The 15,386-nt window shown below is 34.9% G+C and overlaps 1 protein-coding gene across 3 annotated transcripts; it reads left to right on the top strand.

The window, feature by feature from the left end:
- Positions 1–6,753: 6,753 nt before the first annotated feature.
- Positions 6,754–15,131, top strand: MADS221 (floral homeotic protein AGAMOUS). 3 transcript variants are annotated; one of them, XM_008385324.4, is made up of 9 exons: positions 6,754–7,080; positions 7,521–7,759; positions 12,002–12,083; positions 12,893–12,954; positions 13,039–13,138; positions 13,277–13,318; positions 14,357–14,398; positions 14,533–14,702; positions 14,789–15,131. In XM_008385324.4, exons 2-9 carry the CDS (start codon positions 7,530–7,532, stop codon positions 14,790–14,792), a joined length of 732 nt encoding a protein of 243 aa, XP_008383546.3. In that variant the 5' UTR covers positions 6,754–7,080; positions 7,521–7,529; the 3' UTR covers positions 14,793–15,131. The 3 variants fall into 3 exon arrangements, with proteins under 3 accessions (XP_008383546.3, XP_008383547.3, XP_070662820.1); XM_008385325.4 differs by having other exon boundaries at positions 6,807–7,080; positions 14,862–15,131; XM_070806719.1 differs by lacking the exon at positions 14,789–15,131 and having other exon boundaries at positions 6,834–7,080; positions 14,533–14,706.
- The last annotated feature ends 255 nt before the right edge of the window (positions 15,132–15,386 follow it).

Raw genomic sequence — 15,386 nt, 5'->3', positions numbered from 1 at the left:
CTAAAGATTGATCATATAATATTTATGGCGTCAGCACAGTAACATACGTACAAGGGACAACAAGAACATATATATGCATTGAACAATACATATACATATACATATACATATACATATATATATATATATATATATATATATATATATATATATATATATATAAAACATATTGTTAATTTGTTATGTGGCATCTAAGATCGATCTAGCGTCAGTGATGTGTTATTTATGTATGGACTCATGGTGAAAGAAATTTATGGGCAGTGGAAGTTTCGAGATTAAGGTGAAATGATCACATAAACAACAATAAACGAGAGGTGAGGAAACCAACAATCAAAACAAAGCCAGGAATCGTTGTATGGGATCAAGTAAACCCTAATTGTGTTGATCTTGGAGATTAGTTGGCTAAAATTCATGTTTTACACATTTTCCACACATTGCCATATTTTCTTTCATTGAATGATTAGTATCCTTGACTTTCTTGCTTTTATTAAAATGTGTGTATTTAAATTATTCTGTTTTCTAACTTATTATGTGTTAGTACACATTTGAAATTTAGAAAAAAAAATGTGGATACAATAAAACTCGCAATCCAATTCCTGAAAGAAGGAAAAAATCAGAAGTCAAGTCAACTGGGGGCTAGTTGATGTCACTACCCATTCATTCTTTCTTTTTCCTGATTCATGATTTCAAAGTAAGTAAACATGTCAACATGAACTTAGGGGGATTTTTATTCATGTGCATACCAATTATGTAGTCTATCTTATTATAAGATGAATGTTACATACATTCTTTATCATACTTTCGACATGCTCTTCTAGCCGTTTTTTTACTTAAGTGATCCAAGCAAGCATTGAAATCCCCTACATGACAGCCACAGACAACACAACACACAAGAATCAATGGTGCAAATTTGCTACAATAATAGATCAATGGTGACAGATCTGGATCAAAGAACACATAGAGCCATCACAAAAGTGAGAGGATACAACCGCTAGGTGGCACAAGCAAACACAAATTACAACTAAGTCGTGAAGGAAACCACTGATGACTAATTTCCATGGCGTAAAACAAGGCAACTCTTTCAGGCCATCAACAACGTCATTGTACCTCGAATCATCCGCAATACAACAACCAAGGCAAGGAAACCCACTGCAAGTCCGGCCATGGAAGGCTTATTGGCCATAGATCAATCTTGGGTTGAGACATGGGTTCACGAATCACGCCACCGCTGTATCTAGATGGATCCGTGTTGAGACATGGGTTCACGAATCACGCCACCGATGTATCTAGATGGATCTGTATCAATTATGGCCCAAACAAGGTGAATTCAACTTAGAACTAGGTGTACAATGTAACAACCCATCCCAAATAATTTTACAGATTTTAGAACGGAGGGGTATTTTGGTAATTTCATTGGGATGAGCTAGATATTTTAAATTGTTGCTTTTGGGTCTTAACTTGTGTGCTTGGTGGGGCCCACTGGTTTTGGTTTGTCTTCCCCTGGCCCAACCTCTTTTCTTTTCTCTCTGTTCCATTTCTGTCACTCTCCCTCTCGGACCTCTCTCTCTCAACTCTCTCGTCCTCTCTTTTCTCTGTAATGTAGAGAAAGTCACCAAACCTCGACAAATCAACACTCCAACCACCACCACATCCACCCTTTAGACCTCATGAGCTCAAACCCGAGCTTTGTTACGTAGGAAAACTGAGCCTAGAGGCTATAACTCAAAGCTCCAACGAGAACAAACTTCCCCAACATAACTTCGACGAATTTTGTAATTTTTCCGACTTGGGTAAGTCTCAAAACACTCCAGATGTTTCTCTTTTCATCCTTGTAGTACATTTCTGACCATGTTGATGTGTGTTGGACGTCGAAACTGCAATGAAACCACCTCGGAATGCCTTTCCCAAATTCCGGCGAGAACCCGTGGGTTTCAGACCGTTTTCTGACCAATTCCAGCCACCACTCGACTTGAAATTGGTACAAATCTCTTCCTGTTCCTTGGGCTTCATTTTGGTATTTTGCATGATAGGTTTTAGTTAGGTTTTGGGGTTGAAAGGAGCTAGGATAGCTTCGGCTTTCCTCTTCATCGAAACCGGCCAACCCGACTTGGAAATGGGTCAAACCCAAACCGCATAACTAGCCCAATCCAAAAGTCTTGCCCAAACCTTGGGCCTATGTAACCAAGCCCAATTCGCTTAGCCCAGGCTCAACACACCTAAACCTAACCCAAGCCCAATTCGCGTGGCTTGCACATGGGCGTCAGTCTTTGTTGGCACATGGAGCACATGCGCCTCCACCAAAGGTACTGTGCTCCGCTGCCGTCCACGGTTGTAACCACGATGGCGTTGATGATTTTTTCGATGACCCAACTCGACACGTGGCGGTGCGTGGAGGTACTTGAGGTCTCCCATGATATTTTTCAACATCCTGAATCAGTTTATGACGTCCATTTCCTGAAATTCAATCGTTATGATAGAGTTTTATTAATTTGACCCTTTATGTGCGTAGGTGCAATTATTTATGGCGTTTCAGTCCTCTCTTGTTTGCACAGCTTTTCAGCGGTGAAATATCTATGAGTGGACCACTTAAAGAATGCATATTTTTATTATCAGAAATGCATACATGAAAAGCATGATTTTATGTCTACATAAGTAATTTGGTTTCATGCTTTATGAATTATCATGCTTATTTGACTTTACATTCTTTGTGGTATATATGATTGATGACTATATACCTACTTATGAACGTGGTTTTACGATATGACGTTTTAGTTACTGAGCTCCAATTTGAGATATATATTAGAAATATTATGTTAACGTTTTTATTTGAGATATATATTAGAAATATTATGTTAACGTTTTTATGTGCTTACTCAGTGGTTATTCATATGATACTGCTTACAGGCGAATGATACTAATATATGGCTTCGGCAGGATGTGTGTAGGTGGCTTCGACTAAAAGATATTTATATATGGCTTCGGCGGGGCGTCTGTAGGTGGCTTCAGCTGGAAGAGTTTTATATGCCTTCGGGCGAGTAAGGAGTTCTATATGCCTTCGGGTGGGAGATGATACCACTACTAAGCACACTATATGATATAGGTTTTATGAAGGTTTTATTGCCTGCTAGAGTTTTCGGAAAACCTATTACATATTATACTATTGAGTTTTCATAAACTTTGGGGGTTAGTACGTTGATGAATAATTGTTTCCGTATTACTTATATATCAACTTGGTCCACTCATGTTTTGTTATGCGCCCCCTTAGGACTTAGAATCGAGGCGTACAATCTTGGCATCAAGTCACTCCAGCATTGGCATCTTCGAGTCCTCTCGGTGTAGGACGCATCCTTTTGTTCATTCAATTTAATATTATTCCTTTTTAGTGTCTTAGATTAGTTGTATGCTCTGAACATATTCCACAATTGCATATTCATTATAGTTAAATTTACAAGTTTTATTTATGTTAGTTATTTCTTTCTAGTTCTTATGCATTCTAATATGGCTTCGTCATCTTCGAGTGTTGGCTAGCACGTGCCTACCTTGATATTTGGAGGATATTAGGGTCGGGCGTGTAATACGAGGTGGCTTAGCCACTAAAACGGCCGAGGAGCGCACGACCACCATGAAAACAAGCAAAAGAAGGTGGCTTCGACCCACCACAAACATAATACCACCCCACAACCGTATATTTGGGATGAAGCTCCATTAAACTATGGAGGTTTGTTCCCAAATAATGGGTGAAGAGATGGGGAAGAGGGAGGCACGTGATAATGTGTGAAAGAGAAAAAACGTAAATAAGGGGATTGCTGCCGACCCCAAGCCATGGCAAGGAGCCAACGGCTGAAGGAGAAAAGTTTTAGAGTTTTCTTTTGGATGGCAGGGGAGGAGAGAGGGGAGACATCCAACCCAAAAATCAATTGGTAAGTAGTGATATGTTCATAATCTTTTGATCTATTGATGCAAGGCTTTCATATTCAATCGTGGAATAATACTCTAAAGAATGAGATTGTTCCATATATACGGTATATATACCAATCTTAGTAGATGGCTCCTAGGAACAAATTCACATCCATAAATCAAATTATATACATATTAATTTACCAATTAGCTAATATGGCACATAAATGAAAGCACCTCCGATGATTAATTGGGTAGTATATAGTAGGTCGAATTATATGTAGCAACAAGAGAAAGATGGATGGTGTTTTCCAATGTCGATCGAGCATGGCCAACATTACACCTTTCCTCGCAAACTTGTTATCATCCCTGTGTTTGCAATTAGGTGGGTAAGGAAAAGTGACATGTCGTCTACAAACCACGAGTGACATGGCATAACAAACAAACAGATGATCAACCTGCAGGAGTACACGTACAGGTGGGCGAGATCCCTTTTGCTAGGTCTAATCAGATCGAATGGAAGCCCCGATTTACGGTTAAAAGTGAGAAATTGGAACGTTTTTTTTTTTTTTTGAAAAAAATTTAGAAATGTCACTAACTAACACATCTTGTTTTACTTTGCCCTGTAAACTTTCAATTTGGTTTCATGTCAGTGTTCTTATCGCCGTTTATTCTGTCATCAAATTGAGGATTGTTTTGTCCATATGGTATAAGAGAGCTTTTTGAATTTGCTTCACATATGCAGGCTTGCTAATTTTCTCATACACTAAGCTTCCAACCATTTGTAGCTGCTAAAGCCAAGATAAGCCTCGCAGTTGTGTGCCTAACAACTGGTCTCCTCATAGTCCAGACCTAACTCTTGACGGGTGACACAAATTGAAAGTTTAGAAAGACTCAAAGCTAAACGAAAGGTTCAAAGGAATATATGCTGATAATATTTTTCAGTAAAGTTAAGAATGAGTATGACTAAATCAAATGATCATTGACGACTGAATATTTTTCATTTTGATCTGACCAAAAATTGGGACTTGGTTATGGAAAATGTCAAATACATGCTAGCTATGACCAGGCCATCACAACAACAAATTATTGGTCACTACAAAGTGATCAAGAGCTCCCTGTATTATAAATATACTCGTTAAGGAGCTGCATATATGGCTGGACAATATGGCAGACAAAGTTATACTTTGAATTAGCTTATTAGCAAACCATCAACGAACTCAAATCCAAATTTTAATATATTGATCAAACGAGAAACGTTCTGTACTTTATGCTGTTTTTTCTTGGGAAATAATTAAATTGGGTTATAAATTGACATCATATATGGTTCATGTGGGAGATGGGGATATATGTATTCTCTCATTCCACCAGGACCAACTCCTTTTTCTATTTCGTAAACCCCTTGTTATCTAGATTTAGGGATATATATGTATCTTATTAAACATTCCAATTTAAGAAACTAAATTCAAATAATTTTTAGAAACAAACATTAAATGAAGTTTGACCTATACTTTACATAAAATTAAATAAATAATTAAGAGTAATAAATAATAATAAAAAATAAAAAAAAAACATGCGGTGAATTGTTCTAGTTGATAGGACTTGCCAAGGCGGGCGTAAATTGTGGTGATCTCGAGGTTGCGTGGTTTGAAGGGCGCCCAGACTTATTAGCAAATATTTGGATGGATGGTATTTTTAGGGATGTGATATCCACACACTCCATTTTACTTCTCGCACATCCTTCTAATTTTCGGCTGTCAGATCGGATTAATTGAAAAAGATCAACAGACAAAAATTAATAAGGGGTGTGTGAGAAGTAATTTGAGGTGTGTGGATAGCACACCCTTATTTTTATGGGAACTTTAACGAAAAACACCTGGTACTGTTCACTTTAACGAAAAACCACATTTTTACACTAAAAAGTCAATCATGGTACTATTCACTTTACCCTTTATTTTGTCCTTATCATTAAAACTCAAAGTTTTCAAGCCATTTTCATTAGTTTTCCTTATTTTTATTCCAAGTTTTGTAATGGTGACCATTTTTTTTTTTGAGGCCGGATTAAAAGTCTGACAAATTTTTTTTCCAAAAGTTCACTTTTTTTTTTATTTCTATCGTATTGAACGAATTATTTGCGTCTTTAAATATAAAGAAAAGTAATGAAAAGAGTTTCAAAATTTTGTATTTTAACAAAAAATCATTTAATAACTTTATTTAATGATAATGACAAAATGAAAATAAACATAAAATATAAACATGTGTGCCCAGCGCGCACTAGTAATGTTAAGTTTTATAAATAATGTAGTACCGTTAAATTTCATAAACAGCATTGTAAGTTTCATAAACAGTGTAGTACCGTTAAGTTTCATAAACAATGTAGTAAGTTTCATAAACAGTGTAGTACCGTTAAGTTTCATAAATAGTGTAATAAGTTTCATAAACAATATGTGTAACGATGCATGGGTCCCGCGCTTCAATTTTTTTTAATTTATTTTAATATTAAAATTATGTTTTTTTTCATTAAAATTTAAGTTCTTCTCAATTTTATTAAAGTTTAAGGGTTTTTCATTAAATAAAGTTATAGCATGATTTTTGGTTAAAATAAACTTAACCCAAACTTTTTTTGTAAAAGTTCCCTTAAATATAGTGTACTCTTTATAAAAATTCCCATAATTTATTTTATTTCTCTATTATTTACATGTATACATTTTGTAAATATTTTAACCTAAAGGGAGGTGTGCTAGCAAAGCCGCTTAGCCAAACGTCACATTCACACCATTAATAATCGCTTTCAGAAAGTAACCCTTCCCTTCTCTTTCTCTCTATTACCTCTCATCCTTCACAGGCATGAAAAATATATTAATAATAAAAAAATAAGTAATAAATAATAAATAAAGTGAATGGTTGATGGAGTCTGAATCAAATGAGTGAATCCCATTTCCCATGTTTTCTCTTTTGCTTCATCTCCATTACATAACTAGCCAGTGTCCTCCAAAAAATAAAAAATAAAAAAATTAGCCAGTGAAAAATATATAAAGTTGTAGAATAATTGCTTCGGAAATTAGAACGATTGAGAAAATCTCGTTTTTTCTTTTATAAATACACACCTCTCATCTCACCTCACTTCCATTTTCTGCATATCTCCTTGTTTAGATTTGTGGAGCTGTGAAAAAATCCCAAAAGGTAGAAAGAAAGAACTCTCTGTTTCTGTCCTTAATTATCATCATCTTATGATCTTTTTCTTGCCATGTTTCACTGAGCAAAATACTCAAACACCATCTCCTAAATCTTCTTCATTTGCTTCACTTCTTTTAGCCCCATCAATCTTTTTCACCAAGATCATCCAAAACAAATATAAAGAATTCAAACTTTAGTTCTATCAAATCTCTTCAGCCACAAATTCTTGAAGTTGGGATTGTTATCTTAATTGTTACTTAATTATAGTTTAAGCTCCCTAGTTGTTGTAGTTGAATTGCACCAAGTTTTCATAATTTCATTTGTTTCTGCAAGTTTCAAACTTTTTGTTGGTGATCTGGAATATAGTAATTAATTAAAGTTCTGGGGTTTTTATTTTAATTAGAAAGGTGCTTAATTGATTGATCTCTTTGTTCTTATTGATTCAGTTTCCAACTATGGCCTATGAAAGCAAATCCTTGTCCATGGACTCTCCCCAGAGAAAATTGGGTAGGGGAAAGATCGAGATTAAGCGGATCGAAAACACAACGAATCGTCAAGTGACCTTCTGCAAGAGGCGCAATGGGTTGCTCAAGAAGGCCTATGAACTCTCTGTGCTCTGTGATGCAGAGGTTGCTCTCATAGTCTTCTCTAACCGTGGCCGCCTCTATGAGTATGCCAACAATAGGTAATATTATTGCTTCAATTTACTTGCTAAATTTTCCTCTTCTTGTTCTTCGTTTAATTTTTTAATGAAAGAATTTTAGAAAATATTTCAGACCCAAGTTTTGTTCATTTTAAATTTACCTTTTAATACAAGTTCTTTGTTCTTGTTAAAGTTCTTTTCTTTTTCTTTCTTCTTTTGTGCAAATTTTGGTCACAAATTTAGCATTTCAAAAAGTTATTGGTGTTTCAGTCCTCAAGATTTTTTGCTGTGAGATAGATCTTTAAGTGGATATAATCAGGAAGAACATAATCATTGTTATGGTACTCAGTTGAGTTGAAATTGAGTTCTCTCTCTCTCTCTCCCCCCTCTCGTTCTCTCTATCTCTCTATATAACTTATAAGATTCACTTTCTTGTGTTTTGTTTTTTTTCCTCGTATGTGCTTTTGTTGGGCATTTTTTTTTTTAAATTTAATTTTTCTTTTCTGTTTATGATCATTTTCTTAGCTCTTGGTTTGGTGGAAACATAGATCTGGTGTAATAGATAGAAAAAAGTAGTGGTTTTTGGGAATGTATGCAGGCTTCTGAGATCAGCTCCTTACCCTCCCTCCCTCCATTGCTGTTAATTTTCTGTTCCCCTTTCTCTGTTTTATTTCTCTCTCTCTCTCTCTCTCTCTACATGACTCTCTTTGTCATCTATGAAGCTAAGCAGGCTTTTAACACACAAGCTGTCATCCCCCCATTAGCCAAGCCCCCCATCTCTTTGACACTTCCTTAATAGCACGTCAGTTGTAGACATCACGAACGTAAAGTACAATTTTAATATAAAAAAAAAGAATTAAATAAATGTATTGACAGGACCTCTCTGCAAAATAAGCACAAATTAGGGTTTCAAGACACCCAAATGTGTTTTGCTTGAAATATGAAACAAACTTCCCTGTAGATCCATATCTGGCTACAACCACCAAAACCCAGAAGCTAAAATTCCCCAAATCTCAATTTCACCACGTGGAATTTCCCACAGAAAATTAAAAACCCTAATTTCCCAGATTAGGGTTCATAAGGAACAACATTGGGTAATCAATTTGTCCAAAGATTTGTGTTGGGTAAACCTTATCGAGTAAAGGAGACATTTTTTTCCACAGCCAATCAAAACCCAAGTGTCAAAATGTCAACTTTTTCCTTAAATTTAACATTTTTTGGGAATGGGATGTGGTCTAGTTAGGGTTAAGTTCTGGGTTTTTTTGGTTTCGTTTTTTCTACTTTGTCTTTGGTTAATAGAATCTTTGGTCACGTCACAAAAGATTTTTTGGTTCTTGACTTCTGACAAAAGGCGTTTATATCATGATTCCTACATTGTCTTCTCTTCCCCTTTTCCCAGTTCTTCAATCCTAAATTTTTAACCTTGCCGGTTAATTTTTTCTACTTGGATTGGGTCTCACAAAGTAATTTCTTTCATAATTTATTTTTCCAAATTATTAGGGAGGGATATTCTGTGTGTGTGAGATCATAGCTCAACTGGGTCATCAAAATTATGGCATCATAGAATGGTTATTGCATTTGCGGAAGATCTTGCATATAGATATATTTATGCAAGTTTTCTTTAGTGTTCGAGAGATACAGAGTGAAACAGAAACAACGTACGACAAGTGCGAGCCAATGGGAAACGTCTGAGCGTTTGGCTTATATGTCAGCTGCCTTCTCTGTTGCTGAAAACAGACGGCTTTGATGTTCTCATCAGAGTTTCAGTCTTTCAGACAGAAAAAAAAAAAAAAAACAATAATAATAATAATTTTTGAGGGTGTTTCTATCCACAAAAAACATATCTTTCAAATTTTTACCGTCGAATTAAAAGAATTGAAGAAAATTAAAAATAGAAAAATAGGATGTGTGATGTAAAAAAAGGGGGTGTGGTGTAAAAATATACAAAGTACTCGAGGTGGGTAAAATGGTAAACTCCGGGTAATATCCCTTGTGTAATGATTGCAATAGGTACGGCCCTTAATCTAGTTGAACCAATCATATTGGGGAGTTGTGCCACGGTGGCACGGGGAGCCAATCACAAGCTCGACGATTTTAAGGAATCAGTATGCATAGGAAAACGTGAGTCTTTATTTTTTAAGAAATGAATGATCTTTTTTATTTATTTGTATAATTATGATATTGATATATGGTTTTGTATTCACATCCGTCAGTTGAGAGACTGATTGAAATAGGTCAGCAGGTCTAACTCAGAAAACCGAGTTTTCTTTTTGGTGTCAAGGAACTGAGATTTGATTTCGTAGGCTTTGTTAACTGAAAGAGTTTGTTCATTTGACCGTTAGTAATTGCCTTATAATTCAAATTTAGTCATAAAATCTCAGATTAAGTCAGTAGGATTAGCCCTTAATGGTATGTGATAGCATGTGTGCCTAAGGAAATGAATAGAACTAGGCAGAAAGGCTAGAGCTTGGGGAAAGAAATTCAAATTTTAGCACAGGCAGAATCTGACTCAGAAATTCTGCTGAGGATAAGCAGGCATTTTGCAGAAATTCTGCTGTGGTTGGGAACTCCCTTTACATGTTGTGTTCTTCTGTAAATTGACATGAACATCAGCAGTTTTATATCTAATTAACCCAAGCGTTTATATCAAGTTAATTAAAAAGGAACTTTAACGAAAAGTTTTCGGTACTGTTCATTTTAACGAAAAATCACATTTTTACACTAAAAAGTTAATCCTGATACTATTCACTTTACCCTTTATTTTGTCTTTATCGTTAAAACTCAAAGTTTTTAAACATTTTTTCATTAGTTTTTCTTAATTAAAATGCACTAATATTCATGCTCATTAATTTTGTAGAAACTATTTGTGAAGAGAGCTCCACTTATAATTGCAAGCACCATGCCAAGAGATGACAAGAGAACCCAATTAGAACTGTTGGTTAAACTGAGATTGGAACCCCTACATGTATAAAATGCTTCATTACTTTGGATCAGAGAAGCTAGTAATTAATTTTCTTTTGTATAGTTATCCCCAAGATGTTAATTAGTTGAGAAAAATATTCAAAGGGGTAAAGGGAAAATTTGAATTTGAAAAAAAAAAATGTAAAGCATTCCATTACTTCAAGCAAGTTACTACTTGTTTTTTAATTTATTATTATTAACGGGAGGGGAAAGAGTTCGAAACTATTATAAAAATGTAGAGAGAGAGAATTTCGAACCCGAGATGCACAAGTAGAAGAAACCCAATACATTATTCACTACAATATTAAACCACATGCAACGACTTACTACCTAAGGCAACAGAAAATGGTAGCATCTCATTATTCCTAACCTTTTGCTTTCTTTTGCCAATATAAGAGGGGTTTCCAATTTGAGACCTCTTTATCATGACTACAGAACCAGTTGGTAGTTCCACTACAAACCATGTTCTTGAAGTTTACCATCTTATCTCCCTAGCTAGATGCCTTAAGATAAAGGTTGATTAATTAATATCTTGTTCTTTAGTTTCACAGTTTTTTTAGGGTAGAAAATGTTTAGGAACTTGTTTCATACCTGTTCATGTTTGAAAGTTTGATCTGATAAACTAGACATAGAACCAATCTTTTGCTAGCTAGGTAGCTTTCCTCAGGGTATGCCTTTCATATTAACTATCACAATTTTTTAGACCGTATATTTCTTAAGTGTCTGGTGCATAAGCAATGCTATAGTATATAGATGTAGCTTGCTTATAATTTGAGGATTTGGTACTTGCATTAATTTATATCGGTGTTTTTTGCTTTTGAGCACTGTTTCCATACATATTGGTTGGACTATGGGTTTGTTTGGTGTTTAAGTTAAATTGGATTTGATAACTCACCATATTGAAGTTGTGTTAAATGAAGAAATGAAGAATTTTGTCCAAGTTCAAGGTAAAAGGTGGATTACTCATGAAAAAAACTTACCCCTTTCAATCTCCTCAGAATAATAGGGTTAAAAGAGATAATATTTTCTTCGCGTCTAATCCCTTCCTTTTTTTTTGGTCAAACATCTAATCCCCTTAAAATGAAAAATTATTTACCCCTCTCTACCTTCAACATACTTCAATTTTATGAGTTGTCCAATCCAATCTAATCTAATCTCAGTGACAAAAAAGAGAATGTCTAACATGGGGTATTAATGCATGAGAGTCTTTTCTGGTAGCTAAAAGTGTTATTAATTTATCATTTTAGTCGAATCATCCTCATATTTCAGTGGTCCCTAGATATATAGATTCATTTATTAACACTGTTAGTGCATACAATGCAGTGTTAAAGGAACAATTGAGAGGTACAAGAAGGCAAGTGCAGATTCTTCAAATACTGGATCAGTTTCTGAAGCTAGTACTCAGGTACACTTACCCTGATTGTAGATATTATTTGGCAGAAAAGTTCATAATTTTGGAGTTTGATTCTAAAAGTTTGATTCAGTTCTTTCTGGGATTTCATTGTCATTTTTATTTGACATCATCTAGGGGACCATGAAATACTCAGGCATTGACTTCAAGACTAGTTATGTAGGTCTTGAACAAAGCCAATCCATGACCAAGACAAGTCTTTTTTTCCTTTTTGGATGTCTTAATCAAACTTTAGGCTATATTATTTAATCAATCAATATTTCCAATATAAATCCTGGAACTTGGGTGAGCATTCAGGATCCATTTTAAATTCTCTGTTCATTCACATTGCAACCAAAGATGCCGGTAAAGCGAAAGCTTTTTCACAAGAATATGCTTTGGTAATGGTAGTTAACGTGTTATCTTGATTAATATAATTGCCTTAAAAGAGTGGTTTCACACTCTCATATTTGATACAAAGATATCAAGTTCTCAGGGAACTAACAGTTAATGAAATTGTGTAAGGTTTATTTTTTCTACCTTGTAATTCATGATAGGTATATGGAGCCGTAATTATAATAATTATGTGGCTGTGTGCGTGTGTGTGTGTATTACACACATATATATATACTAATGAAACTTTTCTTATATTTACACATTATGTATGTATTAACGTATAAAGCCCTAATTAAGAAGCAAACATGTGAAGGTGACCTGTGATGTCTTAAAGCATGCATCCTGTTAAAGCAGTGTTTCTATGAATTTTTATCACTGGTTTAATGTTCAGATGTTTTAACCTATTGCTTTATTGATGTAAATCTCAGTACTACCAGCAAGAAGCTGCGAAATTGCGTGCGCAGATAGTGAAATTGCAGAATGACAACCGGTAATATTCTTAAAGACATGTAACCCTAGCTATACCATAAGCTTGGCAGCCTTTTCCTTGACAATATATGAATGTTGTTTCCAGGAATATGATGGGTGATGCATTGAGTAGTATGTCTGTCAAGGACCTGAAGAGCCTGGAGAATAAACTGGAGAAAGCAATTAGCAGAATCCGATCCAAAAAGGTATCTAATGAAGCTATATATTGATCGTTTTTTATGATTTTCGCGATCTGAACTGTCTGTTGTGATCATATTTCTAGCTTTTGCATAGCCATTGACACGTTTTTCTTTTCTTTCTTTCAAATCTTGAACTCTTTTCAGAATGAGCTCTTGTTTGCCGAAATTGAGTACATGCAGAAAAGGGTACACCACTTCAACTCAGTTAGCTCATTTTACAAAATTACTTTTTCTTATGATATATATACACGAAACCTTTATGGGAAGGGATCCCCATTTTGTTATAAAAATGGGAATTAGTTGTAGAGTCAACACCACATCGAATTTTAACGATCTGAACCATCTATTTTTTCAAGTTACACCTCATAGATCATCCTTGCAAAATATTAGCCAAATCCGAAATGTTTAAGACATCTAATTGAGTTCAACGAAATTAACGAATACTTTATTATATAAGAAACAATGAAATTTTATCTTGATAATTAAATAGGCAAATGGTTTCAGATTGAATTGAATTTTTGTAAGAATGATCCATGAATTGAGACTTACAAAGTAGATGGTTCGGATCGTTAAAGTTCGATGTGGAGTAGGCCCCACACCTAATCTCCATTTTTTTTTAAATGAGAATTCCTTTGCATAAAGGGCCTATATATACGCGTTTTATTTCTGAACATATTGTAAATGTGGTTCATCTGCATTTGGAAAGCTGTAGGCCAGCATCAAACTGTCTTAATCAACTTAATCAGTACACGCAGGGTAGAAAACATGATAATCTGCAATTCATTGTTATAAATCATCATTCTTTTGATGAATTGAAAACTAATATTTTTCAAGATTACTGGTGAAAATTTGATTTATACTTCAAAATTTTTGTTAGGTTATTCTTTCGATTTTTAAGAGACGCCTCTCACCATTCTTATAGCTTCTATGTTGACTAACTGTGAGTTCTTAGTCTTAGATGTTAGTAACAAGCATTAATAATAGGTGACGATTTTCACTCCTATATATGTTATATATCTACCTTGGACTCCTCTCTCTTATTTTTGTGCTTTGGTAATTTAGTAAACAAAAGCGAAATTAGAAAAACAAAGGGAGTGCGAATGGTGAATTATCGCAACAAGTTGTACGTTCGTACTTTTGAAATCATCATATAACTAATATGAGTGTTCTACTCATCAAACTGATATTTTTTTGGTTTCATTATTGTCAAAATTTTCCTTGCAGGAACTGGACTTGCACAACAATAACCAGCTCCTACGAGCAAAGGCGAGTTCTCTCTCCTTCTCTTTAAAAAATTTGTGTGTTTTTATGTGCTCGTGCCCATATTGTCTTTGTGTTTATGTGAGTATGCAGTGCGTATTTAGCTAGAACTCATGGGGAATTATGAATTGGATATATAGATAGCTGAGAATGAGAGGGGCCAGCAGAACATAAATGTGATGGCTGGAGGAGGAAGCTATGAGATCCTGCAGTCTCAGCCATACGACTCTCGGGACTATTTCCAAGTGAACGTGTTACAACCCAATCATCACTACAATCCCCGCCGCGATCAGATTTCCCTTCAATTAGTGTAAGTTCATGATAATCCCAAATTATCAAACACATTATCACAAATTATTATTCACATTGTTTTGATCATCGTTTATTCGTGCGCAGTTAATATATATGCTTGGTCTGTATTGCTTCTGCTGATTTAGTTTACTGTGGTGGGCGTGTATAATAACACCAGATGAATGATCAAGATTGCTTTGGGAATGAAGACCGTTGGTACCAAGTACGTAGGCATACGTACGTATTTTAGTATATGAAAGCGGATTTCTCATCTGTATTTTTATATTTATGCCTGCAGCAATGTGTACTACTAAGATTTCTGTGAGAAATTACCCTAACAAGTTCCTCCAACTTACATGTGATCGAATCTTTCATAATGTTGGTTTGAACATTTATTATATATGTCTGATATATAAATATATCCAAGGCTACCTGGTTTATTTATTAATATATATGCTTGATTGTGTGATATTTAGTCATGATCATAGGCTGAGTTTAACTAGGTGACTGATATATACATCGGATCAGTGTCCGACCGGTCAGAGAAATTGTATGTTCTTCTTGCAGAATCTATATTAGAGGACCTAAATGTACGAGCTAGGTATTTTAATTTATCTGAGCCGCCCATCGTTTTGGACTTTCTTTTCCCAACATTTTCACGAAAATGCTTCTTTCATCTTCTTGCTCAGGAATAAGCACTTAC

Source organism: Malus domestica, chromosome 10 (genome assembly GCF_042453785.1).
Source record: "Malus domestica chromosome 10, GDT2T_hap1".
NCBI lineage: Eukaryota > Viridiplantae > Streptophyta > Magnoliopsida > Rosales > Rosaceae > Malus > Malus domestica.
Note: the sequence above shows the minus strand (reverse complement) of the source record. Positions and strands in the feature narration are given on the sequence as shown.